At 41.3% G+C, this 26,077-nt stretch overlaps 1 protein-coding gene across 1 annotated transcript; it reads right to left on the bottom strand.

Moving 5' to 3' along the window:
* Nucleotides 1-1,824: 1,824 nt before the first annotated feature.
* Nucleotides 1,825-14,907, bottom strand: LOC130558657 (uncharacterized). Its single transcript, XM_057341212.1, has 4 exons — nt 10,598-14,907; nt 2,640-3,176; nt 2,427-2,557; nt 1,825-1,973 (listed from the first exon to the last, which is right to left on the bottom strand). The coding sequence occupies exon 1, from the start codon at nt 13,257-13,259 to the stop codon at nt 11,988-11,990; it is 1,272 nt and encodes a 423-aa protein (XP_057197195.1). The 5' UTR covers nt 13,260-14,907; the 3' UTR covers nt 1,825-1,973; nt 2,427-2,557; nt 2,640-3,176; nt 10,598-11,987.
* Between the last annotated feature and the right edge of the window lie 11,170 nt (nt 14,908-26,077).

Genomic DNA, 26,077 nt, shown 5'->3' with positions numbered 1-26,077 from the left:
TATTCATTTATTTATTAGATATTATTTATTATAATGATCTTGCTTGGTCTATAAACACCATGCACTGTGCTGTGTTTTACCTTTCTGTGTTTTTCTTATTTGCTCCTGTAAAGCTGCTTTGGAACGATGCACATTGTGAAAAGCGCTATATAAATAAAATTGAATTGAATTGAGTTCTTTTTGAAGAATTTGCGGAGCCGGATTCTGCCTCGTACATCCCAATCGAGTAAGAGGATTTGTGGAAGCTGTGGTTCCTAATTACTGTGATCCAACATTTGCCTCGCATTTCAGGATGAAAATAAAAAAACATTTCAGGTGAAGGATAATCCGCTTCTTACCTCCTTATGATCTATGACCTTATTATTTTATTATGAGTTTTAGGCTTGTCACTGCTGCTGATCAGTGTTGTTGTGCTTTGATATTGTAATATTTACCATCAAAGGATGATATAACAGTTTATTAAAGTGACACTCCACAATACAATAGTAAAATATTTACATTTGTATAGTATTTTTTATTATTAAATTAATCTGTGTCTAGCACACCTCCTAAGGAAAGGATATGGACCAGAAGACATTGCAATTACTAAATTATATTGAAAGACTTAAAAAAGGTCCAGATCTATACTTGTGCTCTTATTCTGTGATTTAAATAAACTCGTGCAAACAATATACTTGCTCTTGTGGATTTATTTTGATTAAACATTCACTTACCAAATTCCCGCTGTATATAGCATTATGTGTATCTTACAACAGCCAAGATTTGTGTCAGTTTATTTACAACATTATAGGGATGTAGATACTTGTACTATAAATTATGCACATACTTTTCTACAGGTTCTCTGTGAGAAAGTTGGTCCTTTCGTGGTAAACCTAACCTTCGACACCCTGAAAAAATTGCTGTGCTCTATTTGGTTGTTGGCAAACCAAGAGAGCTTCAGGAGTGTTGCAGACCTATTTGATATGTCAAAAGGAACCCTTCATTATATTTTCTCTGACATTTGCAAGGTCCTTTGTACACTGAGAAATGAATACATTCAATGGCCTAGAGAGGATGAGTTCGCAAACCTGGCAAATGGCTTTCTGGACAAAACTGGCTTCCCTGGAGTCATTGGAGCAATAGATGGTACACACATTCCCATCCCAGCATCCACACTCCATAGAAACAGTTACATAAACAGGAAAGGACATGCAAGTATTCAACTCCAAGCAATGTACACAGGTTGGTCGGGGTCTGTGCACGATGCTAGGGTGTTTCGGAAGTGCCCATTAAATGGTCATCTCCAGGATGTAATGAGAAGGGACTACCACCTGCTTGGAGACTCCGCATATCCGCTCAGCACATCTCTCATTACACCATACAGATAATGGGCACTTATCCCAAAGGCAAAATTTTTTAACACACTCCACATCTCAACTAGAGTTGTGATTGAAAGGGCATTTGGCCTTCTGAAGGGGAAATGGAGACGACTGAAGTACTTGCCCATGGAAGACCTTAAAAAAGTACCAGTGGTTATCACAGCTGCATGTGTCCTACACAATTTCCTCTTGAGGGAGGAAGGCCGCCAAATTGAGGATTGTGAGGTGGATGACAATGATTGTCAAGCAGGACACCCTGAAAATACTCCAGGTCACCTAAGATTTCAGATGTTTAAAATAAAATATTGAATAAAAAGCCACAAAGGTGAAATGATCAAGATTGCATGTATTTTCTTCAGCTTATACTGTACATCATGCCTTTAAACAAACAAAATAGAATCTAACCATCAGCAGAATGTGAGAAAAGCAGAAAACACAAGTTTCTATTTCTTCGTCAAAGCAGAAACAAAGTCTTTTAAAATGTTGTTACGTTCGTTTGCCACTTCCAGTGCTTGCTTTTGCAGGGACATGAGTTCTGACATCTGCCTCTTCTGCTCAGTGGCATACATGGTTGTGAAGTTGATGGTACTGTGGTTACTGGATCTGATGAAGATCCTGAGTAGAAAGAAAGATTGAACTTTGTGGCCTCAAAATGGTAATAATCAACACAGCAAACATCACTTTCCTCCAACAAATACATTTCTCACAAGGACTAACATGAATGCATCCAACTGTAATTAGAGTCATGTGCCAACAAAGCTACTTTAAACATCCAATTACCTGAGCCACACAATAGACATCCTTCAAATAAAATTGTTAGCAACATTACCAAGTTACACAGTAAAAGTAGATGACAAAATTGGAGCGACTTTGTATCCAACATGGATGCTAAAGTGAGGCCACTTTATGACATCATTGAGTGATTGAATTAAAACTTACAAGATTGAATAATGCATAAGATTTTTATAAAGCATGAATATAACATTTTCTTTGATTAAACTGCACTCATCTGATACGCTAATTCATGTTGATGTGGCACAAATAAATTGACATGGAAAAGATTATCACCAGGAAAAGATGACACGACCAGGACTGGCACCACACTGGGATCATTAGCCAGGAGGTCCTCCATTGATGAGAAAAATACCCAGCTGCTGGAACCACTCCCAGTCTTCTTACTATCCACTACTGTTTTGTATCTAATAATAGAAAACCAGTAATAGCAAATGTCTTCAAGTCGCCCTAATCCCAAAATAATGCAAATGCAGTATCAAAACAAACCTGTTTTAACTGCCTGAAATATTGTCACATGCCTCTGCTCCAGTCATATCCTTTTGCCAGCATTTGTGCAGCTACCTTTTTCCACACTTCTACTTTCTTTAATACAGGAGATTTAAAGTCTTCAGCCATTTGCTTGGTCAGAGAAATTAGAAGCAATGTTGCATTGTGTCCATGGCTTTGTATCTATAGCACACATTTAAATAGATAAGTCACAGAAAATATATAAATGGACAAATTGTGCTAGGAGTGAACTTAACCTTAACCTAACTGTGGTTTGTGCCCACTTTGAAGCACATGGAGGTGATGATCCAGCAACAGACAAATTAAGTGGTGCAGGAGGCAAATCAAGTGGTGCAGGAGGCAAATCCAGTGGTGCAGGAGGCAAATGCAGTGGCGCAGGAGGCAAATGCAGTGGCGCAGGAGGCAAATGCACTGGTGCAGGAGCCAGAGGCAAATGCAGTGGTGCAGCGCGAATGTGGATGCCTAGTGGAAGTTGAGTAGGCCCATGCGATGCACTAGCCTGTTCCAAAGGGATTGCTGAAACAGAAATGGAAGCACACATCTTTCCACATACTACTGACTAACCCCCAGCCCCCATTTACTTATCTTTTTTTAATCTCCTGGTACTAAATTCTAATATAAATTATTTTATTTCTAGTTCTTAGTTTTTAAATAACTTGTATTTTCTTTCTCAGATTTTGTAAAGCACTTAATATCCCATTGTGCATCACATTTGGTATAACATGCCTTGCAATGAATCTAAAAATATGAACAACTACATCACCATGTTGATGTGCTATATATTTACTATGAACGTCGACAAATTTACAACAAACATGTCTTCTAATTTCTTCAATTGTTGCGTTTACCGAGCTGCAACGGACACACTTGTAAACGATTTTACATTGAACCCATTGTGCAAGCTGTCTCTTTAATTCCACGTGGTATTTATACATGTTGCTGCTGATTGGGCTGACGTTCTTGTAGGGCTGTAGTCAAGTCCACCATTGTCGAGTTCAAGACAAGTCCAAGACCAGGACTAGTCGAGACCGAGTCAAGTCCGAGTCCAAAGAGGTTCGAGTCCAAGTCAAGTCCAAGTCCAGAGAGGTCGAGTCCAAGTCAAGACCGAGTCCAATTGAAACAGTCAAGACAGAGACAGAAAAAAATCATGACTACAAGACCACATGTAACCTAGGTTACTATAGCCCATATTAAACTTAAACAGAGAAAAGAAATTCGATGCGCATGTAAACATTTTATTTTATTTATTTTCATGTTTAAAAGTTAAATGTTGCTTAAAAGAAAAACCGTAGTAAATGTCACAAATTGAATAAATAATTAAATTAAACTATTAGGAATAGCTCCGCCCTTAGTGGGTTGCATCATCTCTAGTTCTGAGTAGAGGTAAACAGTCTCTCTTCACGGAGCAGGTAAAAATGGCCACTTGAGCAGTGATTCATGTCAATTGCAGTTCTAAAGTCAAGAAAGTAAGTGAGAAATACCAGATTAATTATTGGAATTCATACTTTGAAGCTTCGTTAACAATAAAGAGTTGTTTAAATAGTTCTAATCGTGTTGTATTGACTTCAAGGATTAAATGAGAAGTTGAGCTGATTCATCCGACGAAAACTGCATAAAACAGATTTCTTGATACATCGAGATTATTTCTGATTGTTATCGATTTATTCTTGGTAAGTGATCTCATAAATCACCATATTTAGTTATGATTTGTGTATTTTTTAGTCTTTGCGGGGTCAAGAGTTCTTAAATGATACTGTGATGTATGTTTTGTGAAATATGTTGAGAAATGAGTTTATAGGTGAATTTTATCGCCAAAAGTTTGATGCTGATATGCTGTTTAAAAGCGTTAATGCTTGTTGCTAATTTTGTGAGTGTGATGAGTGTAACATAACTCACATGGAGTTTTGCTAGCCATGCGGGCTCATGTGCTATGAGCTACGAACTAATCGAGTGCACATACGTCAGTCAACGACGTTATTATTCATTAATATAGTTATATTTCTGTTAAGAAATGAAAAAAAAGGGGAAATAAGTGCTGGGAAATGTGTTTGATGCATTTTAAAGCATTTGTTGTGTTGAAGATGATAATTTGAAATGTAAATGTATTCACATGGAAATTAATTGTAATTAATTGTGATTTTCTGCCTTGTCTTTGCAAGGTTGGGTTTTTTTTGTTTTTGTTTTGTTCCCTCTTATCTTTTCCCATCTGGTTGTTTCCGGTCCTTCTACATCTCCCTTTGAAATTGAATGAGAAGGTTCTTGGAGTTCTGAGTTAAAACTGTTTCTGCCATCAACGAGGAATGTTCAACATTGGTGGAAACTGGCGAGCCAACCTGGTTTTCTTGAGCTTGGATAACAGTTTATGTTCATCGAAATGGTAGGATCACACGTATTCATCTGTGAATAAGAACTGAGTTGCATATCTGCGTTCTTTAGCCGGAACGCTAAAACAGGGATACGAGGGACACTGAACTGAGCTAAAGTTGCTTGAGTCACTTCTATCAAAGACAATTACCTGAAAAGGACTCCGATTGGTGTGTCATTATACAACTTGCCTGAAATTTATTATTCAAATTGCTGTTATTCTATTTATTTTCTTTGCTTTTCATCCTTTATTTAAATTGTTCTGAAAGGTAAACACAAAGGGTTATCTTGTGTCTTGTACTGTTTTGTTGCTGTCATTTGTTTTTTCTGTTGTTGGCTTTCCCAACGGAAGCAAGTTAAGGCAAACAAAGAATATTGATCTTCTCAACTAAGGTTTTGTCTCCTGTCATCATTTCCCTCGTCTTGCTGCAACGCTGGCTCAAGAGCGAATATTGTCTTCTGATTTAGTCCAAAGCGCTAGAAAGTGGTCTATGCACGTGTGTTACACACATACTTAACTATTGATAATTTATGTGATGCAAGAGACAGCATATCTTCTATTCTAAGATAATCGTTTTCATTATTGTTTGTAATGATCAAAAAGCAGATAAAATAAGGTCATTTTATTTTTACTATATAGGTATAGCACTAAAGTCACAAAGCCGAAGTGTAACTGTTTATTACTTTTTAAGGAACTTTTTTTATCAGCCCTCCTAACAGCAAGGTTGTGCAGCAATGAACACTTCTGTGCATGTGTGTGTGCGTGCGTGCGTGCGCACGCCTGCCCGTGTTCCATAGTGGAGCCGCTAGAAAGAGCAGAGGCTCCACAGCTCGTTTATAAGCAATGACAATCACAATGACAATAAAAATACGATCAATCTTATCTTTAAGCCCTACTTTCCGAACTTTCTAAAATACTCAAATGCAATGCTAACTCTGACACATGGCATTAACTTACCTCTCTTTGTGATGCCTTTGCAGGTGTCTTACTAAATTGGATGTTGTCCCACATGTTTCGGGGAAAGTTTTGTTGCAAAAAGTTTCCTTTAAAGCGCACTGTCGATACATTTATTATGGTTTGTAAAACCAATCTGTATTATGCCGCTGCTCGCTGACATCGTGCCTGATGAATGATTGATGCTGGTTCGCGCCGCGGACGAATCATTCATTCGAACCGGTTCTTTCTTTTTAGTGAACCGGTCGAACCAGTTCAGCTGAATCGTTCCCGTTTAGCGTCTCCCGTAAACACTTAATATTATCCACAAATTAATTCAGTTATTCACTTTCTGGCGTGCATGACAGTCCCGCAGACTTGAACCAATATACCAGAGTTATTTAATTACAACAACAGCACACACTGAACTGCTGTGTGAAAAGAGAACTTATGAGCACGCACAGCTCTCGTTCTAGAGTCGAGAGTCGGCAACAGTTTTCGGATCATTAGTTTTCGGATCACAAGAATATTGCTCTATCAATGTTTTGTTTTGAAGGAGAAAATAAAACATATATTGCTGGACTCGGACGAGACCGACTAGAACATTTGCGAGACCAATGACCAAGTCCGAGACAAGTCCGAGTTCAAATACCAACGAGTCCAAGACAAGTCCGAGACCATAAAAAAACGTCTCGAGTCTGGGACCGGACTCGAGTACTACAGCACTACGTTCTTGACACATCCACCAAACAAGAGGAAACGCATCTCAAACCCTGTTGCACACCGTTGCAAACCGTTTCCAGGAAACGTGTCGTTCAACCCGGAAACCGTAGTAAAAGGTTGCGCACCGGTTTGAGCTTGAACATGCCCCTGGTCAAGACAGCTGCACACAGTTTCATACAAAACAAAGACATGCAATACTCAGTACTAAAACTAATAACAATTTAAATCAAGGAAAACACTTACAAGACTCTTTTAAAACAGAATGCAAAATACATTTAAAAATACACAACCTTGGTAAGGACTCCAATTTAAGTACACTTTGCAAGTCATTCCATGCCCATGGACATTTACCCAATTCTACATTCTACAATTGTGGGAATATTTTTTAGATAAAAGTATGATTTAAATATCAATATAATCAATAAGTGTTTTCTTTCATTTGTTTCATTAAGCTGTGTGTTTTGGTCATGTGCTTTTTATTTCACTCAGTGGAAAGTTCCTGGGCAAACAAAGAAAACAGAGAAAGTTGGGGGTTGGAGTCCTAAATTATCTAGATAAACACACACACATATAAAGAGTCACAAAGAAAAATAAATGTTATGAATCAATCCACTGTATATGTTCTAAGTATAATCATGAGTTGTGATGTGTTTTAATGAATCATAGGATTAAGAAACAACGCTATATAATTAAAAACATTAGATGATTAAGTGTTTTCTTTTTACTAAAAGAATGTTAAGAATGTTGGTGTGTTGTCCGGCCACAATAAACTGTTTTTAGGAGACCACTCCTTGGGGGAGGGTGCCCCTGGAGAACATTCCTCAATACTAGAGACCGACCACAGGATGTATGTTTTGAGAAGGTTTTATTTTTCAGGAACTACGCAGATAAACGTGGCGTATGGTGATTGGTGGAAAGGGAGCAAAAAGCAGAGGAGGAGTCAGAAGATAGAGCGACGTCACATACTTTATAAATATGGGTGTATTTGAATATTTTGGTTGTTGGCTTGTGGTGGAGAGCGTGGTGATTTACTGGCAACCCAAAGCTTTGTTACCTTTTTACATCTGATAATAAATCCATTGCTCTCTTGTCTCTGAGGCTGGGACTAGTGTTCTGTGCTGGTGTGTGGAGCCAATGACAGAACAGTTAGCACGCTTTGCTTGAACATTTGCCATGGCGTTGAAACTGATACACGTATGTCGCTTGCGAAAATGGTGGCAGCACCATGGGTGGAAACGTTCAGATTAAGGGCGGTAATATTATAATAAGAACTCCTAACTACGTCAGAAAGGGTGCGAATTCTGATCGGCTCAATTTTTTCACACCTCTGCTTGCAGAGAAAGGCTCACCAAAACGAAGTTCTTCTGTTTAAAACAATAATACAGGATATATATACTGTATATAAATAAGAATTTTTATTTAAATAAACGTGCTAACTGTTAGGGGCAGTCGTGGCCTAATGGTTAGAGAGTCAGACACCAGAAGGTTGCCGGTTCGATTCCCAGGGCCGGCGGGTAACGACTGAGGTGCCCTTGAGCAATGCACCTTACCCCTGCTTGCTCCCCCGGGCGCTGCAGTGATAGCTCCCCACTGCTCCGGGTGTACGTGTGCTCACCACTTGATGTGCGTGAGGATGGACTCTGGATGGGTTAAAAGCAGAGGTCACATTTCGGATATGGGTCACCATATTCAATTCATTTTATTTATATAGCGCTTTTCACAATGTGCATTGTTCAAAGCAGCTTTACAGGAGCAAATAAGAAAAACACAGAAAGGTAAAACACAGCACAGTGATGGTGTTTATAGACCAAGCAAGATCATTATAATAAATAATATCTAATAAATAAATGAATAATAAATAATTGCAGTCTCCCGTGAGCAAGCCAACACTGCACTGCTCTGCTGTGGCGAGGAACCCAAACTCCAATGATGAATAATGGAGAAAAAAAAACCTCGGGAGAAACCAGGCTCAGCCGGGAGGGCCAGATCTCCTCTGACGTGTCATGGCTGCACTCAGTGACCCCGACCAAAGCCACCGAGCAACGTCCACGAAGAACAGGGAGAGCCCACGAGCCGCGACCCAGGAAGCCCCACCCGCCGAAACCGTGCAGGTCCAACCCGGTCCATTCCGCGATCAACAACAGACAACAGAGGAACAACCAGGGAAAAGTAGTAATGGCATAATTAACTTTATTCCTCTGTTGTCCGACATCGACCACAAAACAAGACCAACCAGACCAGATCCACACAGTCCCAACAAATGAAACGCCCCGAACCACAACCAACAAGCCCCCCCACTCCCCACAACACCCACCCAGCTACCTCCAATCAAAGTCACTGAGTGCAGCCATAACTTCAAACTGCTGTCGTGTGATGTAAGTTTAGCATTAAATACCAAGTATTGTAAATTTAGCATTTATGTGACAGGTAGTCCGTCTTTGCTCTCGGCTGGGGATGGAATTGTCTGAGCTGGGCCGGCTGGGCCGGCCACTACTGTCCACCTCTGGTCTCATGTCACTTGTGTGTGCAAACTATGCGTTCTTTCAAGTCATTTCCATTGTCATTTTGAAATACTCTGTAACGTTTCCCCAGACTTGTTTGTTATGGCATTATTTTAATGACAAATGTCGCGAGCGCATTCTTGTAATGCGAGCGCGCGAATCTCTCCGCTCTCACGCCGATTTCCTTTGCTCATGCACAAAACTGGACGTGCGCTTTCAATTATACGCTGCTCTCTTATGATTTTTCTCTCCTCTCGCTCAGTGAGCGTGTGCGCACTCAAAATGCGTGCCGTGCGTCCATGAATCCTTTGGTACTCTTGCTCTCGAGAGGTCCTCCTGTGTGTTCCAGGCATTATAGGCTGTAAAAAGTAGTCAACCATTTAGGGATATGCTTCCACGGCGGGCCAATGAAAATGCGACCTCTTACATGGCATTTTATTGAGTGAAACTGACTCGACGTATTCAACGACGCAAGATGGATCCACCACGTTCTCAGGTAACAATTTCAATATATTTGATGCAACATTACTAATCAAATGCATATTATTAGAAATGAAGGGGGCGTTTGGATGCTTTATAGGCATTTGATTAGTAATGTTAAATGTTAAGTTTACAATTTGTGTCACGTTTAGTGATTTTTAAACGTTAAAAACAGTAAGGCAAAATATGCTACATTTGTTTAATTATTTTGCCAATGTTTAGGGTAGAAAGTAACCAACTTTTTACCTCTTAAAATCATGTAGAAATCATTTTAATTAATTTGACAGGTGTGCGAGTGCAATGTGTTGTCATAGCAACGTGGTACTTCCTGTTTCCTCTTCTGCCAATATGTCCTAGGAAGGACGTCTCGTTTAATTCTAAAGTTCAAACACTTTACTGCTAAATTCTAAATTAAATACAGAAGAATACTCATCAAAACACAATCATTTCTTTTTTTCTTTTCCTCTTATGGAATACACTACACGACTTTTAAGATCTGAACAGATTTTTAAAAACTATGCATCATACACTTGCCGACTTCGTAAACGGTTAATGCTAAAATACACTACACGACTGGTATCATACACTAGCAGAGTTTCTGAATGCAACAAACGCGCCTCGTTGCTAGGAGACGCATGACCAACGAAACAAACATGGATATAATGGCTCCCAAGCCTTTTCTTCTGATTATAAAACATGAACGCTTCAACTGATGTCTTAACGCTTTATTTTTCTTCCAAATGGTCAGCATCATACACCATAGACAACGTGAAAAACTGAAAAACGAACAAAATTACATTTAGACAGTTGTTATGACGATGTTTTGTCCATATCAAAGCTTATGACAAATAGACAACTTATTAAACCAATATTGATACACAGAACATTACATATAAATTGACAACGAAACCCCAAAATAAACATAATAAACATACCGTGTGCATCATCCAATCAGAATTTCAGGAGACATTAGTGCTTAATTTTCAAATATTCCTATTTAAGTCAGACACTGAATCCATGCTTTTCTCCTTGTGGTTCTAAAGTCACAAGGTCCTAACACGTGACATGCTCAAACTGACATTAAATTCGCTGACCTGTAGGTGTCACCTTTACCAAAATTATTATGGCTTAACATTACATCACCAAACACACATTTAACAATATATATTACAAAATACATTCACCACAAAATGCTTTTATAAAAGTAACTGAAATTTAAACACAAACACTTTAATTCTGTGACAGCTACACTGCCACCAAAAATTACCAAGATTTCTGTCAGCAATATTTTAATCAAATCATTCAAATCTTGTAAATTTTCTACAAGCTGTCACTTTCATAAACACTCCAAAACATTCATACAACTGTCACATTCCGAACTTCTTAACAACATTGTTTTATATGTTAATGCATCCATCTTAATCATAGTTTAAGAATTATTCTCAACTATTATCACTAATTTTTGAACTGGACGCTCAAGAAAAGAAGTTTGCACCAACCGTTCACCTTTCTTTACTAAATTTCTTTGCCCTATTTGGAGCTTCACCTTTCTGACTAATCCATCATCATCTGTATTTGCTTCAACAACCCTAGCCAGCCTCCACTCATTTCTGAGAACATTGTCCTCCTTGACAATTACTACATCTCCTACTTGAACATTTGTTCTGGGTTTATGCCACTGTTGTCTAAGGCTTACATTGGCCAGGTATTCCTTGCGTCATCTGCTCCAAAATTGTTCAGACAAGTAGTACTGCAGTCCCCGCCACCTTTTCCTCGCATACAAATCTTCACTGACAAATCTGCCAGGAGGTGGAAGGGGCACCAATGATTTCATGGTGAGTAACTGATTAGGCGTTAACGGCTCAACACTTCTTGGGTCAGTTATTGTGTTTGTTGTAAGTGGACGATTGTTCACAATAGACATCACCTCATAGAAAAATGTCCTCAACGAGGTGTCATCCAATCTTCCTTTAGCCTGAGCAAGAACAGCACTCATCGCACTTCTAACTAGGGTTGGGAATCGAAAATCAATTCCAATTTGGAATCAAAATCGAAAGGCTAGGAATCGGATCGGAATCGAAAGGAACAGGAATCGGATACTTGAGATTAAAATTTGAATTCCTCTTATCAATTCCTGTGTGCATATTTTCAGAAAAGTACATGCGTTGCATGATCTGCTGATATCTCAATAAAAGCCCTTATGAAAATTATCGATATTTTTTACTATAGTGAGCATAGTTTAGCTATAGAATTTGCATTAAAGCACAGGAATCACAAATTAACCATAGTTGCATTATAGTAACTGCAGTTTAACCATAATGTAGTTCAACTATGATAATACAAATTCGCTACAAATACCTGAAAGCGTCGTGCTTCATTTTTGATGTACCCCAATACTACCTGCAAATCGGTCCAGAAAAATTCTTGATCTATTTTCAGATCAAGCTCCTCTCGAAGAACTTTGCTTACTGCAGCAGAGACTGTAGCTGCTGTCAGTTCAAGGCGTGGTATGCTGAAAACCTTAGTGGGGGCCACTCTGGCCTTACCCATGACCAGCGTACAGTGCACTCTTTCGTCAGCAACAACCCTGATATATGAACACTGTCCATAACCATTTTTGCTGGCATCGGAAAAATGATGCAGCTCTATTTTTTGGATGATGCCCATGTTCTCAGGAATGAAACATCTTGGTATTTGGATTTTATGAAGATTCTCCAAGTCATTGAGCCATGAATTCCACTTTGGCATCAGCTCAGAAGGAAGAGAATCATTCCATCCTACGCCCCGTTTGCACATCTCTTGAAGCACTCTTTTCCCCGTCAATATATAGGGGGCGAGAAAACCAAATGGGTCGTACACACTTGCAACTGTGGATAGAATTCTTCGTCGAGTGGCAGCCTTTTCAGCAAGATCGACTTTGAATGAGAACGTATCAGACTCTATATTCCATTTTACTCCAAGTACACTCTGCATTGGCAGTTCACTGTAGTTCAGATCCACATCTTTCACTGCACTGGCACGTTCAGTTTTTTTAATGTCATTCAAGACTTCTCTGCTGTTGGACACAAATTTGTGTAAACTCAGTTTTCCTTTAGCTAAGACTTCTTGCGCTTCACTGACCAATTTGTTGGCCTTTTCAACTGATTCAACGCTGATGAGCCCATCATCCACGTAGAAATTTTTTCGATTGAAGCTTGCTGCCAGTGGGTAGTCCTTTTCATATTTGCAGTCAAGGTATTTCATGCCATAATTTGCACATCCTGGAGAAGATGCAGCTCCGAAAATATGCACTCGCATACGATATTCTTTAGGCTCCTTTTCAATGTTTCCATTTTCCCACCATAAGAATCGTAGAAAATCACGATCTTCAAGAGTGACATGAAAGCGGTGGAACATTTTCTCCACATCGCAGGTAATTGCGATGTGACGCTCACAAAATCTACACAGCACTCCAATTAATGCATTAGTTAGGTCTGGACCTGTGAGCAAGTGGTCATTTAGAGACGTACCTTCAAATTTGGCTGAGCAGTCAAATACCACTCTAATTTTCTCTGGCTTTCTGGGATGATACACCCCGTGGTGGGGAGTGTACCACATATTGCCCTATTCTGGTGTGGCATCAACTTGTTCTGCATCACCATCTTTAAAGACACGATCCATAAATTCCACATAGTCATCTCTGTACTTAGGACTTCTCTCCAGTTTTCTTTTCAAATGTTTTAAACGAACCGTAGCAAGCTGCTTATTGTTTGGTAATTGAGGACGTTCTCTGATAGGTAAAGGTATTTCCATATGTCCTTCTCTGTTGTGTTTAACTCTTTCATCCATCTGTTGAAGAAATTGAATGTCCTCCTGAGATATTGTCTTTCTGTTAGTGTCTGTATCCCGAAAGTCTGCCTCCAACGTCCTGATTATAGAGGCAGGTGTTATGGCTGAGAGTTCTTTCACAGAAATGCGATGACAGAAACCTGATTCATTATTAGAGCAAGTATTGGGTAATATGGATCCCACTATACTCCAGCCTAAGTCTGTCTTGACTGCGTATGGTTCGTGATCCTTCCCTGATATCACTTGGGTTGGCTTCAGAGCCCTTGGACAATCATAGCCAATTAGAAGCCCTACAGGACAATCCAACAACTCTGGCAACTGGTCTGCAACACTGAGCAGGTGTGTCCATCTCTGAGCCTTCTTGCAAGTAGGAATGCTATCTCGTTCCAAGGGAATGTACTCTCGAGTGTATACGGGTGGCAACTCGATGTACTCTTGCAGACTATAACCTCTCACTCTTAGTCCAACTGCTCTCTGATAGTGCTCTATCGCAGCTCTATCAGTCATTGTGGACAGCTTTAATTTCACATGTTCTGTGTTTGCTGGCTGTTTGTCGCAGATGTCCTGACTGATAAATGTATTACTGCTTTGTGTGTCCAGTAATGCTAGACTAGGGTTTCTGGGCTGTCTTTAGTTGCACAAGAGAGCCACACTGGAACAATCATTGAAGTGCGATCATAGTCATCAATTCCCATATTACATAAGCTAGTGGAAACTCTTTCATCAGGTGAAGCTTCTAGCCTTTCTCCTGATGGACGGTCCTTTTCAAATAGAACAGCCTTTGTGGTGGGTTCACACAGTTGGTTTCGATTAAAGCTTTAAAGCATGTGCGCCATTCAATAAATTTGAGAGGGTCACCTGTGAACATGCATGGTTCTGGTGCGGGAAGTTTAGTGATGGCTAGGGACTCCTTTATAGCTTTAACTAATAGAACCTCACTTATTTTTGGATCTAGCTTAATTCCAGCAGAAGGTTGGACTAAAGGTTCTTGAGGAACCTGGGCGCCTGAAGTGTCATGAGGTTGCAGAGGTTGCTGACAAGGAGGCAAAGCCATGCTTTCCTTTGTATCACCTATTTTAGCATTCAGTTTTGATTCCTCTTCCTCATACACAGTATATTCAGCTTCCATGGCTTCAAGATCCCTTTGACCCTCCAGCATTTTCAACTTCTCTTGTTGTGCTAGCACCTCCTTTCTTTGGTCTGAAATTTCCTTTTCCCTTTTTAGTTCAGCACGTTTTGCAGCTAAGCGTGCTGCTGCTTCTGCCCTTTTCACTGACACATGACTTCCCTGTTGACTATCTCTTTCGGCTCGTGACACAGTCTATCCATAAATTGACCTGGCATCATGTCTTTGGAGCAACTGACGAAGTGTTTCTTTTATTGCCGCTGCATCAAACTCGTTAGTTCCAACCTCTGCACAACGGCTCTTCACTACTGCAGTTAATTCACTAGCAACAGAGGTGCAACTGTCCATTCTCCTTTTTATATCTTGGGATGGGAGGTTAAAAGCTCGCTTACTCTCATATACTTGTTTTAATTCTGCCTCATATTTCTCCAAAGCCACCTTCATATCTTCCAGCTCTGTTTTAGGGCATTCCTCTTTTAGTTTAGATCTGACAAGCTGAACTTCAGCTTTAAAGTTTACATATGTGAACATAAACTTTTGCTCCCTTTTTGCTATCTCGTCTTGTCTCAATTCAAGCATTTTATCTGTAGGGCGCCTGTCTCGCTCTGATCGCCTTAGCCCTGATTCATCTTGTGAGGATAACTCCTGGAGTCTCACTTCGTTAGCTTGAAGATCTGCATTAATCTCAGCTATTCGTTCTTCTATTTTTTGTCTGTTTGAGACATCAAGTTCAGTTTCCAAATTCTCCTCTAACTGTGCCTTTTCATTTTCAAGAGCCTGAATTACTTGATCTAGTATACATATTTCTGACCTTTTTGGATCCATGTTGATTAATTATTTTAAATCCCCAACTATTCAGATACTGAGCACAGATAACAAGCTATTAGACTAGTAAAAATGACACAATATCAATTAAGTTTAACTTCAGTCAGTTTACAAAATTATTAAATGCACATTCCGATTTCAGTAATTTGAGAACAATTTTAAACTGTTTGCATGTTAAATGTCCATTCATAAATGATATTTCAAACAACTTTATGGAGATGCAGATTTCATTTTCCAACAGGACTTGGCACCTGCACACAGTGCCAAAGCTACCAGTACCTGGTTTAAGTACCATGGTATCCCTGTTCTTAATTGGCCAGCAAACTCGCCTGACCTTAACCCCATAGAAAATCTATGGGGTATTGTGAAGAGGAAGATGCGATATGCCAGACCCAACAATGCAGAAGAGCTGAAGGCCACTATCAGAGCAATCTGGGCTCTCATAACACCTGAGCAGTGCCACAGACTGATCGACTCCATGCCATGCCGCATTGCTGCAGTAATTCAGGCAAAAGGAGCCCCAACTAAGTAGCCCCAACTAACTAAAAATCCTTTCTTTGTATTGGTCTTAAGTAATATTCTAATTTTCTGAGATACCGAATTTGGGATTTTCATTAGTTGTCAGTTATAATCATCATATTAAAAGAAATAAACATTTGAAATATATCAGTCTGTTTGTAATGAATGAATATAATATACAAGTTTCACTTTTTGAATGGAATTAGTGAAATAAATCAACTTTTGATGATATTCTAATTATATGACCAGCACCTGTAAAAGAGCTGTTTTCTTTTTGAATATATATAGTAAAGTGTAATTTATTTCTGTCATGGCTCTGCTTCATTTGTTTCTGCTTCAATTCCTATGTTCCACACCTGCCATGTGTCGTTATCCCTCGTTTGTGTTCCCTTTAAATGCCCTCATGTTTCATTGTCCTGTGCTCGGTGATTGTATCCAGTTTGTACCTCGGCCGCTGTCTTTGCTTCCCAGTGAGTCTCTTGTCTTGTTTGCTTGTTAGTTTGATTATTACTTAGTTCTCGTTTTTGCCCCCTTGAGGGAAGTTTTTGTTTACCCATTTATATACACAGTATATACTGTATATTCTTAGTTCAGTTTTCCCCATCGTGGGTGTTTTGCTTTGTTCCCTTTGTCTTGTAAATAAAGTTTTTGTTCACCCCTTACACACCGCCTGCCTGCACTTGGGTTCTTCCACCACGCAAATCGTGACAGAATCACCGAGCCAACGCTGAACCCAGCAGGCGGCACAATGGACGTCCTCCGATCTCGCCAGGCTCACCTCCTTTGTAGCATCCGTCAGGGTGAGGCTGACATGGTGGAGTACACCGAGAGGTTCCTGGAGGCTGCAGAGGATATGGCTTTTGGTGAGGTGGAGCTAACGGTGATTTACAACGGTGGCCTAAACGATCCGATCTCGCGGGCGGAGATGAGGATGCTGAGGCCGCTGCGCTTCGAGAATGTGGTCAGATATGCCATTAACCGGTCGGAGCCAGGGGTCTCAGTTCACTCCAAGTCTCCGGTGGTGCAGCAGGCGTCCCAGCCGGTGGTGCAGCCGGCGTCCCAGCCGGCGTCAAGCCCTGTCCAGCCGGCCTTCCAGCCGGCGTCAAGCCCTGTCCAGCCGGCCTTCCAGCCGGCGTCAAGCCCTGTCCAGCCGGCCTTCCAGCTGGCGTCAAGCCCTGTCCAGCCGGCCTTCCAGCCGGCGTCAAAGCCCTGTCCAGCCGGCCTTCCATCCGGCGTCAAGCCCTGTCCAGCCGGCCTTCCAGCCGGCGTCAAGCCCTGTCCAGCCGGCGTCAAGCCCTGTCCAGCCGGAAACTCCCAGGGTCAAAGACTGTTCCCCCAGGACTTCCCCCACAGAATCCCCCAGGACTCCGCGTCCTCGAGCGCAGCCGGGGATTAAGACAGTGCCTCCCCTGAACTCTTGTTTGGCCCCACCCCCCCTCCCTTGTTTGTTATTTTTATTGTCGCACCCCAATCCTATTGTTGTTTTGTCTTGTCTGCCACTGATTTTGTTCTCCATGTTTTGTCTGTTCTTGTCTTTGTCTCAGTCGGTCTTGTCTCTGTCTCAGTCGGTCTTGTCTCGTCCGTCTACCCCTTGGTGAGCACCTGGTGGTGCTCATTAAAGGGGGGGCTTCTGCCATGGCTCTGCTTCATTTAGTCATGTTTTTCTTGGTCCTGTAGCAGAGCCATGACAAAGCCTTTGGTTATGTGTGGAGAGAAACATATTTTTGTCCTTTTGACAATAATATACGTTCTCTCCAGTGTCTCGTCATTGGCCCCGCCCCTCTCGTTTCCTTGTTATCTTTCCCTGAGTGTTTTATTACCCACACCTGCACTGTGTCGTGTGGGTGAGTTCTGGTCATGTTAGTTAGTTAGTCTAGTTTATTGTGTCCCTATGTGATGTGTTATTAATTTAGTCTTGTCAGTTTAGTTAGTCTTGTTCTTGTTCCTCTGTTTTGTTATGTTTACCCCCACGTGGGTCTTTGTTTTGTATTTTGTCTTTGTTATTAAATGTCATGTTAACCCCTTAACCGCTGTCTGCGTTTGGGTCCACTCTCCTTGTCACTGTGTCTCACCTCACCCGAGAATCATGACATATTTCTGTGATGCAAGTATGAATTTTCAACATCATTACTCCAGTCTTCAGTGTCTTGAGCAACAAAATTGTCACTTGGATCATGTGACACTGAACTTTGGCGTAATGATGTTGAAAATTCAGTTTACGATAAAGTACAGTTTACAATATATTCATATAATGAGAGAAATAAAAAAGTCTGAACCCTTTGAATGGTAGTGTAAATTATAGTTATGATTGCTTGTTCCTCCCACTTAAATGATACTATTGCATAGGTAGTTTGTTCCATAGAGACTTTCCAGTTCTTCAAATTATGATGACAAATTTACTAAGGGACCTAGAAAAAACCTGATGGCTATTAAACCAGATAATTCCAAAATAAGATAAATCACAAACTCTGGACTATTGGTAGTATCCAGGATATCAGAGTCCGTTAAAAGAGCCAGAGCTTTTTCAGATTTAGTTAAGCATTCCCATAACACATCTTGTAACCTTGTTCTTCATAAATGAAATAGTAAAAAGTGAACATGATCATCTTTTGCTTAAAATAATATTATGAACAGCAGCAGTGCTAATCTTTCTCCTTTTGCTTTCCTGTTTCAATCTGTCAGGGTTTACACTTTAAGATTACGGCAGCTCCAGATTGGATACAGCATCTCGTGTGAAGACTTCAGATGATGCCAACACTCACAAAGACTTCAGATGATGGCAACTATAGATGGACATACAAAACTGCCAAATATGTAGGAGCTGATAGCCTCGTGGGCAGTGCTCTGACACCGCTTCGACATGCTGCGACCCGAGTTCGATTCCCTGCTCATGGTACTTTCCCGACCCCACCACCTTCTCTCTCCCACTTCGTTTCCTGTCCTCTCTCTCGTACTATACTGTACAAATTAAGGCAAAAAACCTGCCAAATATTGTAATCACTGCCTGATTACACTGCCTATGAAAGTTTGCTGATTGTCAATCCACTTTGTATTGTTACAATAATGGCTATATATGTAAATGTTGGACAATGTTTACCCTTATTTTTTTAGTTACTGAGATATTCCCATTTACTTGTCCACAAAAAAATTGCCGGATATGGGTTGAAAATCTGCAAACTTAACCTATAATAATATTGCCTGTTTAACTGAACATTACTTTAAACACATGACTTGTATTAGAGCTATTGTGATATGAACATCACTTTGTTGTTTCTCAGTGAGTCACAGCCACCTCTGGCTGATTAAAGGATATATTTTTTGATTGTAACATTGAAACGTGCATTGTTAAGCTCTATACCCTTACGACAGCTATCCTGGGTTTTACTGTAACACTGCAACCATGTAATCATATTTTTTTTCTTTTTTCAAATCAATGTTTTAAAAATGGTTCTGATGCTTTTGAAACCATGGTGAAAGTCTGTATATGTTTTCTATATGTTGTAATGTCATAGTTATTGTGGTTTTGCTACAACAATCAATCATTGTAGTAGATTTTGTATGGTCTTACTGCAAATGCTGTAAAAAAACACAGGTAACTTCCATATGGGTACAAATACTGTATTTGTGTGTTGGTCTGATAAATGTAATGCATTTGTGTATTTAATCTGTTAAAATATTAAATTTGCAGTTGACATTTTGGTTAGCGTGATTTAACGATTATAAACCGCGGACCGACCGTGGGCCGCCAGGAAACATTAATGATAAAACAGCGGCTTAGCAGCGGACCACTGGCGGAAATATGGCGGCTGCCGCCGGTGGACAGCTGGAAAAACGATGAGCAAAAAGCCAGTGCCCCGCAGGTGGTTCCCGCCGGTGGACCACCAACTTTGCCACCGGTGTCCCGCCACTGGTCTGCCAGCCTTATGTTAGCTGGGTTTACATTTGTTCTTTTTATACAAGGTTTTCCGTTGTTTTTCTTTGGTAAAATCTGGCATCCTGTGATTTCTCACACCGCACATACACAGTGATGTCTCTGATGCACGTTTAAATGTGGTACTGTGTAGATACACGCGGTATGTGTTGTAAAATCAGCTCAAAATATCAAACATGCCTTGATATCCTCCGACTGGAGTGTTCAGATAAAAAAAACGAGTCTATACCCATCATCAACTACACGACTTTCTGAGAAAAAAGTCAGCGCCGACTGCCTTAAATCACTGCGATTTCAAAATAAAAGCGATCTATGGCGAACGCGGTTTCAGTCTGTTGATTGTGAATTAATTAAAATACAAATGCATTTAGAAAATGTAATATATTTATATATAATTTTACCCATAAAACGATATATGTGACCCTGGATCACAAAACCAGTCTTAAGTAGCACGGGAACATTTTTAGTAAAAGACAAAAATACATTGTGTGGGTCAAAATGATCGATTTTTCTTTTATGCCAAAAATCATCAAAAGATCATGTTCCATGAAGATATTTAGTAAATTTCCTACCTTAATTATATAAAAACTTTATTTTTGTGAGTGGATGGTCTGCCACAGTGCCCCTGATTAACAACCTCAAAGGCAATTTTCTCAATATTTTGATTTTTTGCGCTCTCAGATTCCAGAGTTTTAAACTGTTGTATCTCAGCCAGATATTGTCCTATTCTAACAACTCATATATCTATAGAAAGTTTATTTATTTAGCTTTCAGATTATGTAAATATCTCAATTTCGAAAAATTGACCCATACGACTGGTTTTGTTGTCCAGGGTCACATATAGTAAAAAAAAGAACCTTAATTGCACTACAATCGAAGGCTATAACCCAGGCCTTTTAATGTACAGGCCTTCTGTCACGAATTGTGTGGCTGAAGAACCCAAGCGCAGGCAGCGGGGATGAAGGGGTTAACAGATTTTATTAAAACACTAAACAGAAACAAAACACCCACGAGGGAGTAACGAAGACAAAAACAATAACAAAAGGATAAAGAAAAACTTCCCGCTATGGGGCAAAACAGAAAGTAATATGGGAAATGAGAGGGGCGGGGCCAATGACAAGACACTGGAGAGAAAGCATATTATTGTCAAAAGGACAATAATATGTTTCTCTCCACACATAACCAAAGACTTTGTCATGGCTCTGCCTCAGGACCAGGAAATCCAAGACTAAAAGAAGCAGAACCATGACAGAAGCCCCCCCTTTAATGGGCACCTCCAGGTGCTCGACAAGGCAGACTGAGACAGAGACAAGAACAGACAAAACATGGAGAACAAAATCAGGGGCAGACAAGACAAAACAACAATGGGACTTGGGTGGGACAATAAAAACAATAAACAAGGGAGGGGAGGGGGGGAACAACAAGGTTCATGGGGGGGACAGTTTTAATCCCTGGCTGCGCTCGAGGGCGCGGAGTCCTGGGGGGAACTGCCGACTTGAGCGTCGGCGGGACAAGGCTGGGACCCGGCTGGAAAGCCGGCTGGACAGGGCTTGATGCCGGCTGGAAGGCCGGCTGGACAGGGCTTGACGCCGGCTGGAAGGCCGGCTGGACAGGGCTTGACGCTGGCTGGAAGGCCGGCTGGACAGGGCTTGACGCCGGCTGGAAGGCTGGCTGGACAGGGCTTTACGCCGGCTGCTGCACCGGCTGGGACGCCGGCTGGAAGGCCGGCTGCTGCACCGGCTGGGACGCCGGCTGCTGCACCGGCTGGGACGCCGGCTGGATCCCGGCTGGGACGCCGGCTGGATCGCCGGCTGGATCACCGGCTGCACCGGACTGGACGCCGGCTGCACCGGACTGGACGCCGGCTGGATCACCGGACTGGATGCCGGCTGGATCACCGGACTGGACGCCGGCTGGATCACCGGACTGGACGCCGGCTGGAACACCGGACTGGACGCCGGCTGCAACACCGGACTGGACGCCGGCTGCAACACCGGACTGGACGCCGGCTGCAACACCGGACTGGACGCCGGCTGCACCACCGGACTGGACGCCGGCTGCACCACCGGACTGGACGCCGGCTGCACCACCGGACTGGACGCCGGCTGCACCACCGGACGGGACGCCGGCTGCACCACCGGACGGGACGCCGGCTGCACCACCGGACGGGACGCCGGCTGCACCACCGGACGGGATGCCGGCTGCACCGGACTGGACAGGACACGGGACTGGACACCGGCTGCACCGGACTGGGCACCGGCTGCACCAGACTGGACGCCGGCTGGGACGTCGGCTGCACCGGCTGGGACGTCGGCTGCTGCACCGGCTGGATTGTAGTCCACGCTGCCCGCCGCTGCCTCTTCTTCTTCCACCGAGCCACCCGCCTGGTGGTCGGCTGAAGGAAGGATGTATAAGGCACGGCTGGCTCCGGCTGGGACTCCTCGGAGGTGGATCCCCAGGACGCTCGCCTCCCCCGCTTGCCAACGAGGCTGATGGACGGTGGAGAAGCTGCCGAGGGTGAGGAGGATGGCATGGCGATGCCCACAACCCCGATCTGCAGGAAACCACCCTCAGGGATCATGACCAGCGGAGATGGGTAATTGGAATATGTTGAGACCGTGGACTCCGACCGCTCCACGGCGGACAGCCACACAGCGTTGAAGTCCAGTGGCCCCAACGCCCTCATCTCCGCCCTCGAGAGTGGATTCCTGAGACCGGAGTTGAAAAGCACGGCAAGCTCCTCCTCCCCAAAGACGCCATTCTCTGCAACGTCCAGGAACCTCTCCACATATTCGTCCAAGCTCTCGCTCCCCTGGCGGATTCCGCAGAGGAGGCGAGATAGGTGGGACCGTCCAGTGTCCATGCCGCCTACTGGGTTCTTAGTATGGCTCGTGGATTCTGTCACGACTTCCGTGGCTGAAGAACCCAAGCGCAGGCAGCGGGGATGAAGGGGTTAACAGATTTTATTAAAACACTAAACAGAAACAAAACACCCACGAGGGGTAACGAAGACAAAAACAATAACAAAAGGCTTCTCAAAAGGATAAAGAAAAACTTCCCGCTATGGGGCAAAACAGAAACTAAAGCAAAACTAACAAACTCACGTTCAGGGACAAACGCAAGGATGAGGCAAGACAAGGACGCATGAACACGAGGTAACAAAGCACATGAACGCACATACAAACAATCCACGAGCCCAGGACAAAGAAACAAGAGGGTATATATAGGAAAGACAAACGAGAGATAATGACACAGGGCATGTGAGGGTAATGGAACACGGCCGGGAAGTATTACGGGAAACGAGAGGGGCGGGGCCAATGACAAGACACTGGAGAGAACGCATATTATTGTCAAAAGGACAATAATATGTTTCTCTCCATACATAATCAAAGACTTTGTCGTGGCTCTGCCTCAGGACCAGGAAACCCAAGACTAAAAGAAGCAGAACCATGACACCTTCAAAATGGCCTATATGTATTATTTTTTCTATAACTTCAGATAATAATTAAAAGAAAACGATCTGATTGCACATACTCGTTCCACTTTAAAATGAGAGTATACCACCTCAGTGAGTCATACAAACAATATCAGGACTGTTTATTGTGGAGTTTTTAATGTACAGGCCTTGAAAATGTCCATATATGTATATTCTATAAGTTCAGATAAATATTAAAAGAAAACTATCTGATTCCACAGACTTAATTTCACTTTTAAATGAGAGTATACCACCTCATTGTGTCACATAAACAATATCAGGACTGTTTATTGTGGAGTTTTTAATGTACAGGCCTTCAAAATGGCCTATATGTACTATTATTTCTATAATTTTAGATAATAATTAAAAGAAAACGATCCGATTGCACATACTCATTCCACTTTAAAATGAGAGTATACCACCTCAGTGTGTCATACAAACAATATCAGGACAGTTTATTGTGGATGTTTTAATGTACAGCCCTTCAAAATGGCCTATATGTATTATTATTTCTATAATTTTAGATAATAATTAAAAGAAAATGATCCGATTGCACATACTCATTCCACTTTAAAATGAGAGTATACCACCTCAGTGTGTCACATAAACAATATCAGGACTGTTTATTGTGGAGTTTGTAATGTACAGGCCTTCAAAATGTCCATATATGTATATTCTATAAGTTCAGATAAATATTAAAAGAAAACTATCTGATTCCACAGACTTATTTCACTTTTAAATGAGAGTATACCACCTCAGTGTGTCACTCATACAATATCAGGACTGTTTATTGTGGATTTTTTAATGTACAGGCCTTCACAATGGCCTATATGTATTATTATTTCTATAACTTCAGATAATAATTAAAAGAAAACTATCCGATTGCATACAATCCTTCCACTTTAAAATGAGAGTACCACCCCAGTGTGTCACATAAACAAATATATATATAAATATATATGGACAAACTTCACTGCAACACTCGACCAATCTGGTCTCACGGCAGAGTGCCCAGACTCAAGCATCTTCTAAGTTCTCAGGAAAAACACAGGAAAATCCACACAACACATTAGAGGGTAACAGAACAAACCAGGTAACCTTTTTAACAAATAAGGTGAGTATTTTTAAACCAAATACTATATTAATCGTAACATAAGAAATGTCCTCCACATACATTTTCAGCTCGCTAACGTTATTTTCTTTCTTTTTTAACTTAGCGTTTCTTTTAACGCATTATTCTGAAAACATATCTTACATATCTTACAGACGTCTATCTGACAGCAGACGTCTCAGAGATGTAGGGCAGATGAGCAATCAGCATCTGCCAGATGTCTTGCAGATGAAAATGCAGACATCAAATAGATGTCTGCCAGATGCATGTGTGCTATCAGGGTGCAATTGATTAATAAATGAAGTGTATCATCAATCATAAATTAAAAAATACATTTCTTAGATTTTTTTCTTAGAAATTTTCTCGCTTTGTGTCAAATTCAACTGCAGTTAAAGTTAATGTTACGAGGTTCTTGACCAGCGAATGTGTGCAAATGTGCATTTCATCCGTCATCATTAAAACGGTGACATCACAGTTTTAAGCAACAGGTTACAACGTTGTTGTAGTTATATGGCTGCTGTTTTTTTGTTGTAAAATACATTTGGCCAAAATCTAATTTATAAAAGATGAAATGCTATTGTGTGAAAAAGCTATTAAGTGCAGGCAAATGCTATCCCTTTCCAGTCCCAAATTCTCAGACCTCAAATACATAAAAATGAACATTTTAGAAATAATGTTTCTTGTGTTAAGAAAACGCTGTACTTTCAGACGTTCAGCTGCTGGGGTGGAGCCACAAGGTTTTACTGACAGTTGGAGCGTATCCAACAAGATTTAGTCACAAGCTCTTTTTAACCTTTCATTGGCTAAATATTTGTAAAACAGGCAGACAGACATAAAGGGTGACCAATAAAAAAAAAAAAACACCACAAAAGGACACTTCAGAGTGTGAAGGCAAAAAGGGCACAGGTTGAGCCTTATCTGTGCACGTGCACAGTGCAGTGTTCAGACCTATGACCGATCTGTCTTTAATTGTAATTTACATAACGTAAAGTTTTCTGAGCTTTCTGTGGCGGTTGTGACAGCCTTTTACCGCAAAAATTATTTGAGAAACTTTATCATTAACCATTAACAGAAATGTTCTCTAACATAGTAACAAATACAAAACAGAAGTGCGAAGCATCAAACAGGAAGTCACTTGCATGTGACTCCATGGAGACATCAAGAAAAAGGTCGATAGCAAAGAGAGACTAGACAATTGTAATCCAATCAACGAAAATGCAGAAGCATTATAAAGCACAGTTTTAAACCCAGGATGTTTCTGGAGTTATTTGCCTTTCTACGTTTTTGGTGTTTTCATAGCCGTGCTTTATTAATATTATAAAATAAAGCTTTAAACACTGTTTGGAGGGAAACATCCTGGGTTTTAAAAAATTCCGGGTATAAAATTGTGCTTTAGAATGCTTCTGCATTTCCGTTGATTGGGTTACAGTTGTCTAGTCTCTCTTTGCTCTAGCACTTGTGTACATACTGCCAGAAATAGATTTACACAACTAACGACTCTTCCGCATTCGGAAACCCGGAAGTGTGAAAAAGGCCTATAGAGAAAGTGTAAGAACGACAATGTTTCAAAGAGTGACTCCAGTGGTGTAAGGTGTAAAGT

This window comes from Triplophysa rosa, linkage group LG8 (assembly GCF_024868665.1).
Source record: "Triplophysa rosa linkage group LG8, Trosa_1v2, whole genome shotgun sequence".
NCBI lineage: Eukaryota > Metazoa > Chordata > Actinopteri > Cypriniformes > Nemacheilidae > Triplophysa > Triplophysa rosa.
This window is presented reverse-complemented; position numbering and strand designations above follow the sequence as displayed.

Bases quoted from the DNA above. Each gene is read 5' to 3' on its own strand.
- LOC130558657 (XM_057341212.1), bottom strand. From the start codon at position 13,259: ATGTGGTACACTCCCCACCACGGGGTGTATCATCCCAGAAAGCCAGAG.